The following is a 12409-nucleotide window of genomic DNA, read 5'->3' as shown; positions in this document are numbered from 1 at the left end:
GAAAGTTAACTCATACTACAAATAAAGAGTTAAAGCCAAATTAATTTTAATTTTTGACCAGAAAAATCTACGTTTTTTTTTGTTTTGTTTTTTGTTTGTTTGTTTGTTTTTTACTGGCTGACAGTAGTGTTGTATTTACAGTTTTAATCCTCCAGTAGCCTGACTCATCAGCAACACTTATGTAAAATAATACTTAAAGAAAGGTTGAAATGCAGAGCAGTACTTCAAATGTCAAAAAGATCCAACGAGGATCCGGAGTGAGGAGTGTTTGGTTGGTCAGTAGCTTGTTAAAGCAAGTCGGAAACAAAAGGAGACAATTTTCAGCGTAAACGAAGCGCGGATCAGTTTGCTTACAAGAAGAAATATTTTGAAAGGAATAAACGGAAGCGCGCGTTCTTTAAGCTTCTGCCCATTTGCTGCTCGGTTCGTCTGGACCGAACTGAAACCCAAATACGCAACGGTGACGGTCACATCTCCAAGCGACCCGGCTGTCCAGTCAGAAAGCGGGAGGCAGCAGCTTGTTTGGGCCAACATGTAAACAGAGATTTATTCTAAAAAAAAACAAAACAAAAAAAAAAAAACAAAGAGGCGCAATCAGAGATGTGACTGAATCTTTGGATACGGCAGGGATTTTACTCAGAGAACTGATTTAAAAAAAAACAAAAAAAACAGCGGATCGTCGTTTCACCTGGTAACCGACTACGTGCTCTGAATGAAGAAGATGCGCTGAACTGGACGCCGTTGTCAAAGACATAGATGCGATTGAAAATAACGATAGTAATGATGACAACCGCTGTCAACATCTGTCTAAAAACGTGCCGGAGCTGAAGGCGAAGCGGAGCTCTCTCTCTGCGAGGTGCGATGGAAGAAAAAATGCGGCGTTTTAGAGCTTCCTGTTCTTCCTCTTCTTCTTCTTCTTATTATTCTTCTGCAGGTCATTTGAATCTCCAAAGCCCCTGAGTCAGGAATTTATCCTTCACATCTTCCCCCCCTTTTCTGTTTTCGTTTATAGACTTGTTGTCTTCTGCAGCGCAGTGAGGAGGATGGTGTTTGTCCTTCAAGTGATTGTCATGTCTTCGGCGTTTTTCAATCCCAGCTTCGCTTTCAGTTCCCACTTTGATACAGGTAGGAACCGAATAATAAATAAGGGCGTTTATCAATCTGCCGATGCATGCGTCTCCCCAGTTTCACGCACTGATGGATGTCATCTTAATATGTTGACTGATGCGACATATTTGTTTTTGAGTTGTTGTTGCTGTTGTTGTTGTTGGTTTATTTTTCCGTCACTGGTGTGACATTGCTGCCTCATCATGATTATGAAGCACCCCAGTCCGCCTGCATAATTAAGATGATTTCAGATACTCTCGTTTTACCTTCTGCCAGGCCTTCAAACCCCGGTGACAAGAGGGTTAAAAGTTGTGTCTGCACGGAATTTGCACAGTCCCCATACAGTTGTGCAGCTGTGCACACGCGTTTCGTGCACAACGCATACGCTATGCAGGATTGTGCATGCTAAGTGACGTGCAGGGTTCAACTGTCTGAGGTGGCTGCTCCCCGCGCTCCCCAGAATGCAGCATTTAATCATCCCCCAGGACGTCAGGGTGATGGGATCTTTGGCAGACACGAGCCCAGGTGGTGCTGCAGTGCTTTGGGACTGCTGAGCAGGTAGATGAGCTCTGACACACAGGCTGTGAAGGGGCTCAGGCTTGAATGGCCGTGTGCACATGTAAACAGGGCGAGAGAGAGTCCTTGCACTGGCCGCAGTGTGCTGAGCATACAAATGACAGTGAGCTCAGCTGGCTCTCAAGTTTCAAGCTTTATCTGTCCTTCCCAAACTATCCTCTCTGGGTGATCTCTTATCCCCTTTAGTCCAATTATTCCTCTCTCTTCTACCTGCCTGTCCATTTTTCTGCCTTCTTTCTTTAGAAGTCGCAAGGGCTCCAATTAAATCCAATTGCCTGCTGAATTTATTTGGTCAGTGTGCTTACGGAGCGACTTTGCTGCATTAATTGTACTGAATACCTATATAAAACTTACATCAAAATCTGATCCATTTTCTTTTCATTTGGAAACTCTGAATCAAAACAAATGGTTGGCTGTTGGTTTCCTGTTTAAAAGAGCAGGTTGTGGATGCTGAGCTGGCTGTCACTGCCTATGAGGAGAGTCCCATGCGAAACAGACCTACTGCAGAAGTGGTTCTTAATTGAATTACAGATAAAACACCAGCAAACCATGACTCTCCTGGGTTGTTTTCAATTTAATTTTCCTTTTGTTGTCTTCCTGAATGAGTTCATAGGTCTGGAAAAATTCCAGCCAGGATATGCAGCGATTTATCTCACTCAGATAGAGGAAAGTTTTTTTTTTTTTTTTTATAGGCTAGAAGGAATGGGTGACCGCAAATAAGACGGTGCATAATAATTCTTGGTTATAAGAAAGTAATAATCTAGATTTCTAAGAAGACCAGCGCCTCAGTGGATCCTGAGGCTGTGCGTAGTGTTTAGACTTAAAATCAATGTTGCTAAGGAGATTGAGGGGGTGTGTGCGAGAGGGCCGGCCCCTCCTGAGGGGAAGGAAGAGGACAGAGAAACGCTCAGGTCCGTTGGAGAGGCTGGGCAGTGCTCGAGGGAAATTTTAGATGTGTTAAAATGAGACTGCTGAGATGCATTCATATAAACTGAAGGAGTTTGACCTAAAGTGGCACTGACAGATTTGCTAAAAAAAAAAAAAAAATGGACATATAAACACAACACAGGTGTTTACTCATTCCTCATCTCAATGAGGAAAAACTCCCCGGCAGTGTTTTGTTCAACTGCGTGTTTTGCACATTTTCACATGAACTCGGGGTTGATTCGACTTCAAAAGCCCACATTCAGACGGGCGGCTCTTGAACTTTTGCGCCCCTCCAGCTAACCTCCACAGCTGCAGTTCCTCCCCGCGCCGCAGGCTGTGTGAGGACAGAGTGTGCTGCACCTCTCTGCACGTTACTTCTGGAAATGTGGGGAAACAACAGTGAGGAAAAGGTCCTCGACACACTTCGGGGCATTATGTAAGCTGGCAGGGACGGACACACCGCCATGGCGGTGTGTGATTTGCTGACTTCGCCAGCATTCACAGGATAGAAATTGGATTTGATGTCTGTGGAATCTGCACCCTCCTCAGCCAGCACCTGGCTCACCATTACTTCAGCACCATGGAGAGCTCATACACATGTTGCGAAGAAGCTTACCTACAAACCCAGCTCACACTGTGGTGGATATTAACACAGATTGCTGTCAAGACAAAACCAACAGCAGAGTGACCTGTAAAAGAACTGTGCTACAGCAGAAAGCGGACAGTGGAGCACCATGGGAGTCCATCTTTCAGCACTCCCCTGCGATGCCTGGAGGTGGCAGTGGTGTCATGTGTGGATTTTACATTGATGCAGTCAAGAAAATATTAAACACGTTTCCTGTCAATCATTCCGTAAGCAAGGAAGACCTGTACGTGGGTTCGGCGATATGGAAACACCGCTGCAGGTTCTACCAAAGGTTGCAAGCAACATCCCAAAAAGAGAAAAGATGTTTAACATGGGAAGCTCCTCCCACTGACTCGGTCAGCCAGTGCATCCACCGCTGACTGTTTGATTATTCATCTATCCATGTGCAACACGAAGCACTTCGGTTGCGTAAGCCTGCCTCTGGGGAGAACTGGGATAAGAATGAAGTGGATTTAGGCAGTGAGGGGGGAACCTTCAGTGTTTCCTCCCTGTGCTGTCTGTGTAACGATGTGGTGGCTGTTGGTTTCATTGGTGCTGCAGATGTTGGAGCCTGGCTGTTCCTTTCTCAAGCAAGAGGATGAGCACACACAATGTTTTGATTCTCCAGACCTGTATCATCTAGTGTTGGTTTAAAATTTTAAGCACCTCAAAAATAATTTTAAGATTTCTCACCGTCATGACGCCTGAATGGTTAGCGTGCTCGGATGTATTATTGATGGATCTTTGGTAGGTTTAACGATGAGAAGAAATGATCTCCGAAACACAGAGTGGTTAGAAAAGCAGAAGACATTTGGACATGTAGTATCGATTGGTAGGAGCGGGATCAGAACAGGCAGTCACATCCTAATGGCTTGCAGCTAATGAAAACCCACAATTTATTTTCTCAGAATATCACAGTACTATATTCGATCAATAAAAACGGAATTTTAATTTAGACACACCCCACGCAGGGTTGGGCGATGTGGACTTAAAGTTTTATCAAAATATTTTGTGGTCTAAATGTGATAACAATGAAAGTGACGATACAAACTATTTATTGCTTCCTACTTTAGGTAACTGTAAAATAAAAACAAAAACAAAACAACAACAAAAATAAAAAATATCACTCCATATGAAATGAATCTATATGCACACATATCCGCCATACTACGCCTTTTTATGCATCATGTGTATTTTGCTTGTCTTTTCAACACTCACAGGCATGCATCTCCACATTTAAACGCAAACTGGCTCTGTTTGCATCATGTGAGTCTCACCAAAATGTCGTCCTGAGTTCATCTCAAGTGCATATTTGCAGAAATGCTTCTGTCATCTGCAGACCAGTGCCTGCACATGCATCTAATTTATGTTTATCCGCCTGGGGTATAAACAGAGTTCTGGAATGTCATTTCAGAGCCGTGCTCTGTCAAATATGTGAGTGAATACTGATTATTTAGGCAAACTTTGTACATCCGTGACTGTGAGACATGCCTTAGGTCCTCTACTTTCACATAAATGGTCACATGAAAAACAAAAGTGTAATTTTTAACCACTCAAACTTAAATCTTCATTAGACGATAGACTTTGGTTTAAATCTAGTTTTAGTTTTGAGTTGAGGCATGGAAAGCAGATATATGTTTAGATCCTTGACATTCAGGCGCAAAAACGCATTACACCTCAATATTGATTGCTTCTAAGCTAATAACGCAACATTAACTGGTTAATTTATGCCGATGTTAACTGTCGTTTAAATCAAGAGATTAAATTAGATTTATGCCAAGCAGTAATTCAATGTGTTATCTGTTCACAAACGTTTAATCTGAGCTAATACTTCATTTACTGTTGCTTAAAAGGGCTGTTTTCCATACTAACTGCATAAATATTAAGTAAGACTTGATTTTCGTTAGGTAGATAGTTGATTTTTTTTTTTGTACATTTAAGTGTTTTTCACCTGACTTAAGGAGATGACAAAACAATGATGAATGAAAGCATATCTTTTGTAGATTTTATTTTATTTTTATATAAGGGCCACTGGCAACCTTGACTACTATTCTTTAATCTCATCATTTAAATAACCATTTTCTACAGTCTTTGTTTGCATTTGGTTTTGATTTAAAATGATACCAGAGAAGTCCTTTGAATATAAGGGTCTTAACAGTTTGAAAGTGACTTTTTTTTAGCCTACAAATTGCCATAAAAGTGCAGACTGAGTTCATATTCTTATCCCTTCTTTCCACCAGCATGCCCTGCCTGAACATGTACATGACAGTCCTGTGATGCTGGTAATCCTGAGCTCTCACTCCCAGTTAATGACAGTCATCATAGCTGTCTGCAGGCGAGGACATCCCTCTGCCATCTGCAGTCCTCTACAGAGTGCCTGAGATTCGCAAAAGAGGAAGTGAGCTGGTGGAGAATGCCATATCCTGCCATTAATCATGTCATTCTGCTCCCCTTGGTCACTGAGTGCCCCATGAGTGTGATGTCTCTGAACATGTGTTTGTGCTTGCGGGCTTTGCTGTGACACAACAGTCCTATCATCCTTCTGATTTCTCTATTTCATTTATGTCCTCCTAGGTCTCGCTGTGTTTTTCTACAATTCAGGATGTCTTTTTTTTTTTTTTTTTGTCTTCGTGCATCAACTGCACCACTCATCAAGTACTGTAGATGCTCTGAACAGAGCATTCCCACTCTGTTTTCATTTCATTTCTACTGTAAGCTAACCAAGTTTCCACAATCTTTCTCTAACTTCACTATATCATGTATTTGTTTGCCCAGTTAAGGCAGATGGAGCAGCATGTTTGCCCCTAAAGCACTGTCCCAAATGTAAAAGCCTGCTTGGAGTGATGAATAGAGCCTATGCCTCTGCTAAGCTCTTTCTTAGTTTCTGGGTCTCTCTGACATTTATACAGCAGCATTTACAATGTGCTTGCATTTGTGTTAACCCTAACCACAAATTTCCATGCATGTCCTTGTAGTATTGAGCAAGTTTAGGAACTAGACCGTTTGTGTGGGTGTGTTGTATAACATGATTTGAGGTGGTTTGTGAGCTAAGATGCGCTGTGCATGTCTGAATTTGCATCCTGTTCACCAAACCCTTAATATGCATCTGGAATTGCGTTCCCATCCTCACCATTTTTCTTCGCCTGACTATTTCTCACAGCAGTTTGTTTGATTGCCGTTGTGTCTGAACTGGCACGGTGCCCACTCTGCAGGTCCCTCCGTCAAAACCGAGAACAGCCCTGTGTGTCGGTGCGTTTATGCGTACACAGGAAGCATACAAAAGCAAAAGCAATTTAAAGGTATAAAAGAGGGCGTACGGTCAGGCCAACGCAGTATATCATTCTTTCTGTTTGGCTTTATGTTGGTGTATACACACACACGCTCAGGTCTCTACACTGGCTTTGATGTGTGTGTGTGTGGGGGGTGTGTGTGTGTGTGTGTGTGTGTGTGTGTGTGTGTGTGTGTGTGTGTGTGTGTGTGTGAAAGTGTCCTAATCTCTTCTTTCTGCTAAGTGTAAACCTCCTATGTTCAAAGTCCTCTTGTCCTCTTTGCCTAATGTTTGCATTTATTAGGAACATATTTGATTAATACATCACATTTATGCATTTTAGGAGCAGAAGAAGATCCACTTTTGAATTACTTTAGTTGCACAGAAATGCTTTATTCATAAAGTAATATGAATTGCTCGTGCTTGAATAGATTATTAATGCATTTTTCTGCTCTTATAACCTTATTTATGCATAAATATGATCAAAATGAAGCCATGCATTCTGCTATTTTTTTTTACCAATTCACATTCATGTGCTATTTTTTGTTTTTGTTTGTTTGTTTTGTTTTTCACTCTCTCCTGTCAGTCAGTTCTTTAAAGAAGCAGCATCACACGATGGACTTTTGGTATTTTCACTCGGATTTATATCTAGAGCTTAGAAACTCCCTCCACAGCCTCGTGAACTTGTTCCCATTTTGTCTTGTCACCAACACAAGTTTGTACTTGCATAGAGCTTTATCAAGTCCAGAGGACCCCAGAGCGCTTCCCAGATTCTTCATTGGGTTTGAGTCTGGAATTGGACTGGGCCACTCTAACACATGAGTAAGGTCACTATCCTGATGGAAGTTTCCACCATGTTTTCGATGGTTTCTACCCTGCATTTAACTCAATCCATCTGCCTATTAGCTCTGACTGGCATCCCCCTCCCCTGCTGAAGAATATCATCCATCACTGCATGATGGTGGAACCACAGTTCACCATGGCATGTGTGGTTTCCTCACATGCCATTAGTCTGGTGATAATTTCTAACAAACCTCTGAAGACCGTCACAGAGCAGCTGTAGTTTTACTGAGAGCAACTTAAACACACAGGGAACTATTTACTGATTAAATAACTTCTGGAGGAATCGTGTTTGCAGTACATTTTATTCTGTGAGAGAGCAAACAAAGACGAGGAAGAGATTTTTGGAACCTCTTTTCGATTCATAATTACAAATTGCGTTGTGCTCTAAATCCTGATGAAATGCATTAAAGTTTGTTGTTGTAGCATCACAAAAACTGGAAAAGTTCAAAAGAAGTGCTCATCTTTCTTTCTTTATTTATTTATTTTTTATATCCTTTGGTGCTTTCTTTACCGAAGCCGGCAAGTTTAACCTTTCGTCATCCATCCGTTTGCCCCACAGCCTCCCCCTAATTGTCAGCCTGAAATGTGGAGGTGGCAGGGTGACTCCATTGCTCCTGCCCTCCTCTCTGCCAGGACATTACTCATCTCTCTCTCCACAGTCCCGGAGACAGCATTTTAATAAAGCTGGAATGAACCGAGCTTTAAGTGCTTTATTTTCATTTCTCTGTGCGGCTGGTAATGTAACGTGCGCTTCTCGGATATTTATGGAGGAGCCAGGGTCGTCACTCTGTTCACAAAGCCCGAGAGAGGAGGAGAAGTGAGGGAGTGGGGAAGGGAGGGAGAAAGATGGATTCTTCAAATGTCACACTTATGAAAACGATTCCCCTAGAATTCCCCCCTGCACAACCTGCACAGAGGTTTCCTGTGGTGATCTAAGAGTCAATATGCTGTTCCATCTGTTGGAACTTTAACATGCAAAACAGGCTGATGTATATTTCTGAGGGCATGCATGCCTAGCTTGCACCAATAAGCATGACATCAAGAGCACATGATTAGGGTTCTTGCATACTGTCCCCATTTTCAGACTTTTTGTTCTGATGTACAGAGAATCATAAAACAAATTCAGGTCTGCACCATTTTTCTTTCTGTACCTGGGGAAGCTATAGGTCTTCAGGGTCTTAGAACCTTCAAACATCTGCTTATTTTATTGGCAAGAGGTAAAAAAAAAAATGAGGTCAGAAGTTATTTTCTTGCTGTAACTATGCTAAAACCTATCCCTAGGGCTAAGATTAAAAGATTTACAAGACTTACTTCTAAAGATATTTTGAAAAATCAAGGAGGAAATTTTCTGTTACAAGTAAGTGACACAAAAAAGATCATTATCGACTAAAATTTTATATCATTTCGAAAGGTTTTTATTTTTGTTATACGTCTCTCAAATGTGCGTAGTGGTGGAAGAATATATAAGAATATATAAGCTCTTCAAAGAACAAGACATATTAAACACATACAGAGATAACTTTAAACATGCAATTAAAAGCATTGGAATCACTTACAAAATAAAAAAAAAAAACAACAACAAGAACATCATTTACTAATCAGTTTGGTTAATACTTATCTGTCCTCTCATCGAGTTTTGTAATTACATTAATTTATTGTCAGTTTCATTTAACTCAATTTCTCAATTTTCCCAAGTTTAACATGTCAACATGCTAATACCGGAAACACTGAAAAAAGCTGAAGTTTGGGTTAGCTGCCGATTTCCACGGATGTCAATTATCTAATTCTGTATTTGAACCTTTCTTTCATTGATGGATTCAGTCTCACTGATGAGCTGTTACAGTTAATGTTACGTTAAATCAGGGTTGACAACATTTCACGGTGGATGACTTCTTCAAGCCAATACCTTCTCTGTGGGAATGTAATCAGCAGAGGAAAAATAGAACAATGTCTTATGTATATCTGTCTTGCTTAAGTGTATTTTTCAACAGGATAGTAATTTATTAGCTGTAGCTCTTACAGGCCACATCAACCAACCTTAACAGCCATTTCCAGAAATGACAACATCCATATGTATGCTGTATGTTGTGTCCTGGAGTACGCACTGCCTCCCCCATGTGCAGCATGTTTTATTGAAGCTTTTACACCAGCTGCACCATACACACCCTCCTTATTCCCTCCACCATCCATTAATAAATGTATAGCTTCAGTGTTTTACTATCAACAGACAAAATAGTGTTTGTGAACTTGGAAATAAATTACGCAAATTGTTGAACCTTCAAAAGATAGTTGTGCTGAAAGTGTTTAAGATTAGGAACCTTTTTTTTTTTCTTTTCCATCAAGCTGCTTGGTTAAGTGAAGAATGCAAGGCGCCCTCTTTGCATCATGCCGTCTCATTACATACTCTCACTTTGTGGAAGGGCTTGCATTGGGTCTAGAAAGAAAACTGCTGGCTTTAGTTTCACTTTTCCGTCTTACAGGCACTCGCACTTGCGGAAAAAACCTAATCTGTGTCAAGCTCCCACTGCAACCAGAGTGAAACAAGAGGGAACGAAAACAGGCAAAATGTTAGCTGTCTTTCATTGGCGATGAAAGAAAGATGGGAGGGAGGAGGGAAGAATAGAGGGAGGGGGGTGGGCGAAGTTTATCGCACAGTTAAAGTCAATCAATTTCCTGGCCATCTGTATGTTACCATGGTGATAGGTTATCTGATCATTGCCCACATGTGCAACACTTTCAGGTAGGAGCGCGTTTTTGTCTGTCAGCATTCAGTTTTTTTTGTGTTTTTTTCTTTTTGTGTATGCCAGTCTCACACATAACAGGCTTTGTGGCAGTGACCTTTGGGTCAGGCTTGGGCTGAAGCTGTGCTGATTGGGCTGTGGGAGCTGTCAGGTCTGGAACAGTGTGTTCCCTGCAGCCAAATGGGCCGGGACCACAGGGGTCTCAGCCACCGAGCTGGAAACAACCCACTCACATGCCTCACAGACTATTGTCGCCGTGGTACATGGTGGAGATCTGGGCTTGTTTTCTTTCCGTCTCTGCATGCGCTTGGTTTTCACACATAAAAACGTGGTCTGCAGTCAGCAACAGGGCAGTTCAAAGTGTTTAGCATCATAACAAGCTTAACATGTTACTTGGGATTTTATGTGTTGGACAAACACAAAATATTCCATAAAGGTTTAAGGAAGTGTGCTGTGCATTTGTACAAGTAACTGAATCAGTGCTTTGCAGTGTCACCATCTTTTGCTGCAGTCTCAGATGCAAAGTTTTTTGGGCAACTGAACCTCTTCTAGTTTTACACCTAAAATTCTCCTGTGCATATGTTTTGATATGTTGTAGTTCTGACTGTGCTTTTAGGTTCATCGCCCTGCTGGTGCACCTCCTGCCTCAGTCTCAAGTCTTTTGCAGCCTTAGCAAGTTTTCTTTAATTTCCCTCTGTTTAGTTTTTATTCACCATCTGAATAGCTTCAACCAGATCCTATGTCCCAGCTAAAGAGAAGCATTTCCACAACCTGTTGCTCCACCATGTTTTATCATAGGGGCGGTGTGTTCAGGATGATGTTAAGTTTTCAACTAATCTTTTCCTCTTGTCTCTTTATTTTTGCTGTGGTACCTACAGGACTTTAAAAAAATGAGTTTTTTTTTATGAATTTCTTTTGCTCTTGCAACTCTTACATAAAGCCCAAAATCATAGTTAAAGAATAGTTCTTACCTGATCCTATCAGTTTAAGTGAAGGACCGTGTGTTTGTAGGCTTTGAGTTGTTTCGTTATCTTTCTGCTTTCACATGATGAACTGCAACCATTAAACTGTGGGCTGTGAGACGCCCAACCTGACGATGCGTTTTCAACATTACAAAATAAGAGAAAAGGTCAGAGTATAAAACCTTGCAATGCACTGCAGTGAGTAGTCTCCTCTTTGCTTGGTTTTAGTCGGTTTTTATGTGAAAATGCATATGGTTTCTAACCGAAGCAGAGTTTGTCTGTGTGCTGTAAATTCAGACATCTGGCCTCATAGTCTGGCTGGATGACAATCCGACACACATGTGTCTCACATGTCTTAGATAGTTGGAAATTATATATGGTAAAGACTGTGAAGCAATGAAAATGATTAAAGACGCACAATAGGCTGACTGTGAATGGGAGATTCTTAAAAAATACAGTCCGTTCAAACATATGTGAACGGGCGACTTTATGTGGATTGCAGCGAAAAGCAGTTGCCTCATATTAGATTTTCGTTTATTGCCGCGAGGAAAATGGAAATCGGAACGCAAAAGCTACATTCATCACACTAAAGCAAAATGAACTACTCTTTTATTAAATATTAGGCTTCAATTGAATTTCTGGGTTACTTTAATAGTTTTTTTTTTTTTTTCTACATGGCTCAGACTGCAGTGACTGTTACAAGAACAAGAACCTGAATCCATATTACTGACGAGTGATTATTCTTTTATCAAGCTGGCACATTTCATCTCTGCTTATCCAAATCAGCTTTATCTCTACTTAGCTTTTAATTTCCTGCATGGCTTTTCTGTTTGCCATCTGATCTCCAGATGCTTCGAACCCATTAACACTTGCATGTCTCTCCGATGTTGCAGACGGGACGCCGCTGAGCGAGCTGTCCTGGCCCTCGTCTCTGGCAGTTGTCGCCATCTCCTTCTCCGGCCTCTTCACGTTTGTCTTCCTCATGTTGGCTTGCCTCTGCTGCAAGAAGGGAGACATGGGCTTTAAGGTGAGCTCTCTGCTGCCCCCCGCTGGAAGCATGGATATAAAATGATGCCTTTTGTTAGTTTTTTTTAGTTTTTTTTTTTTTGTTGCTTGTTTTCACAAATTTAATGAAAAGCATGTGAAAAAGTTTAAGTAAAGTGATAATTAATGTGTTCAATAAATTTAAAACAGAAGATACACAGAGGGGGGCAAAAGGAAGAAAGAGAGAGAGAAGCAGTTGATTTTTAAAGAGATTTAAGAGAAGAATAAATTATTGATTTGCAGCATTCAGAAACAGCCAACCTTCTAAATCTTTTACAACGCTTCCTTCTTTCAGTGTAAGCGATGTAAGCAAGTC

The 12409-nt window shown here is 41.2% G+C and overlaps 1 protein-coding gene across 3 annotated transcripts in view; it reads left to right on the top strand.

Annotated features, from left to right (window-relative positions):
• The first annotated feature begins 448 nt into the window (after positions 1 to 448).
• Positions 449 to 12409, top strand: part of aatka (apoptosis-associated tyrosine kinase a) — a 29159-nt gene continuing 17198 nt past the window's right edge. Inside the window, exons 1-3 of one of the 3 annotated variants that reach the window (XM_007556299.2) lie at positions 449 to 856; positions 1013 to 1125; positions 11943 to 12076. In XM_007556299.2, the coding sequence (XP_007556361.1) occupies positions 1044 to 1125; positions 11943 to 12076 (216 nt within the window). In that variant the 5' untranslated portion in view covers positions 449 to 856; positions 1013 to 1043. Of the gene's footprint in view, positions 1126 to 11942; positions 12077 to 12409 lie in introns of all 3 variants that reach the window. The other 2 variants (XM_007556300.2, XM_016673502.1) reach the window with 2 other exon arrangements.

Source organism: Poecilia formosa, unplaced genomic scaffold, assembly GCF_000485575.1.
Source record: "Poecilia formosa unplaced genomic scaffold, Poecilia_formosa-5.1.2 Scaffold78, whole genome shotgun sequence".
Taxonomy (NCBI): domain Eukaryota; kingdom Metazoa; phylum Chordata; class Actinopteri; order Cyprinodontiformes; family Poeciliidae; genus Poecilia; species Poecilia formosa.
This window is presented reverse-complemented; position numbering and strand designations above follow the sequence as displayed.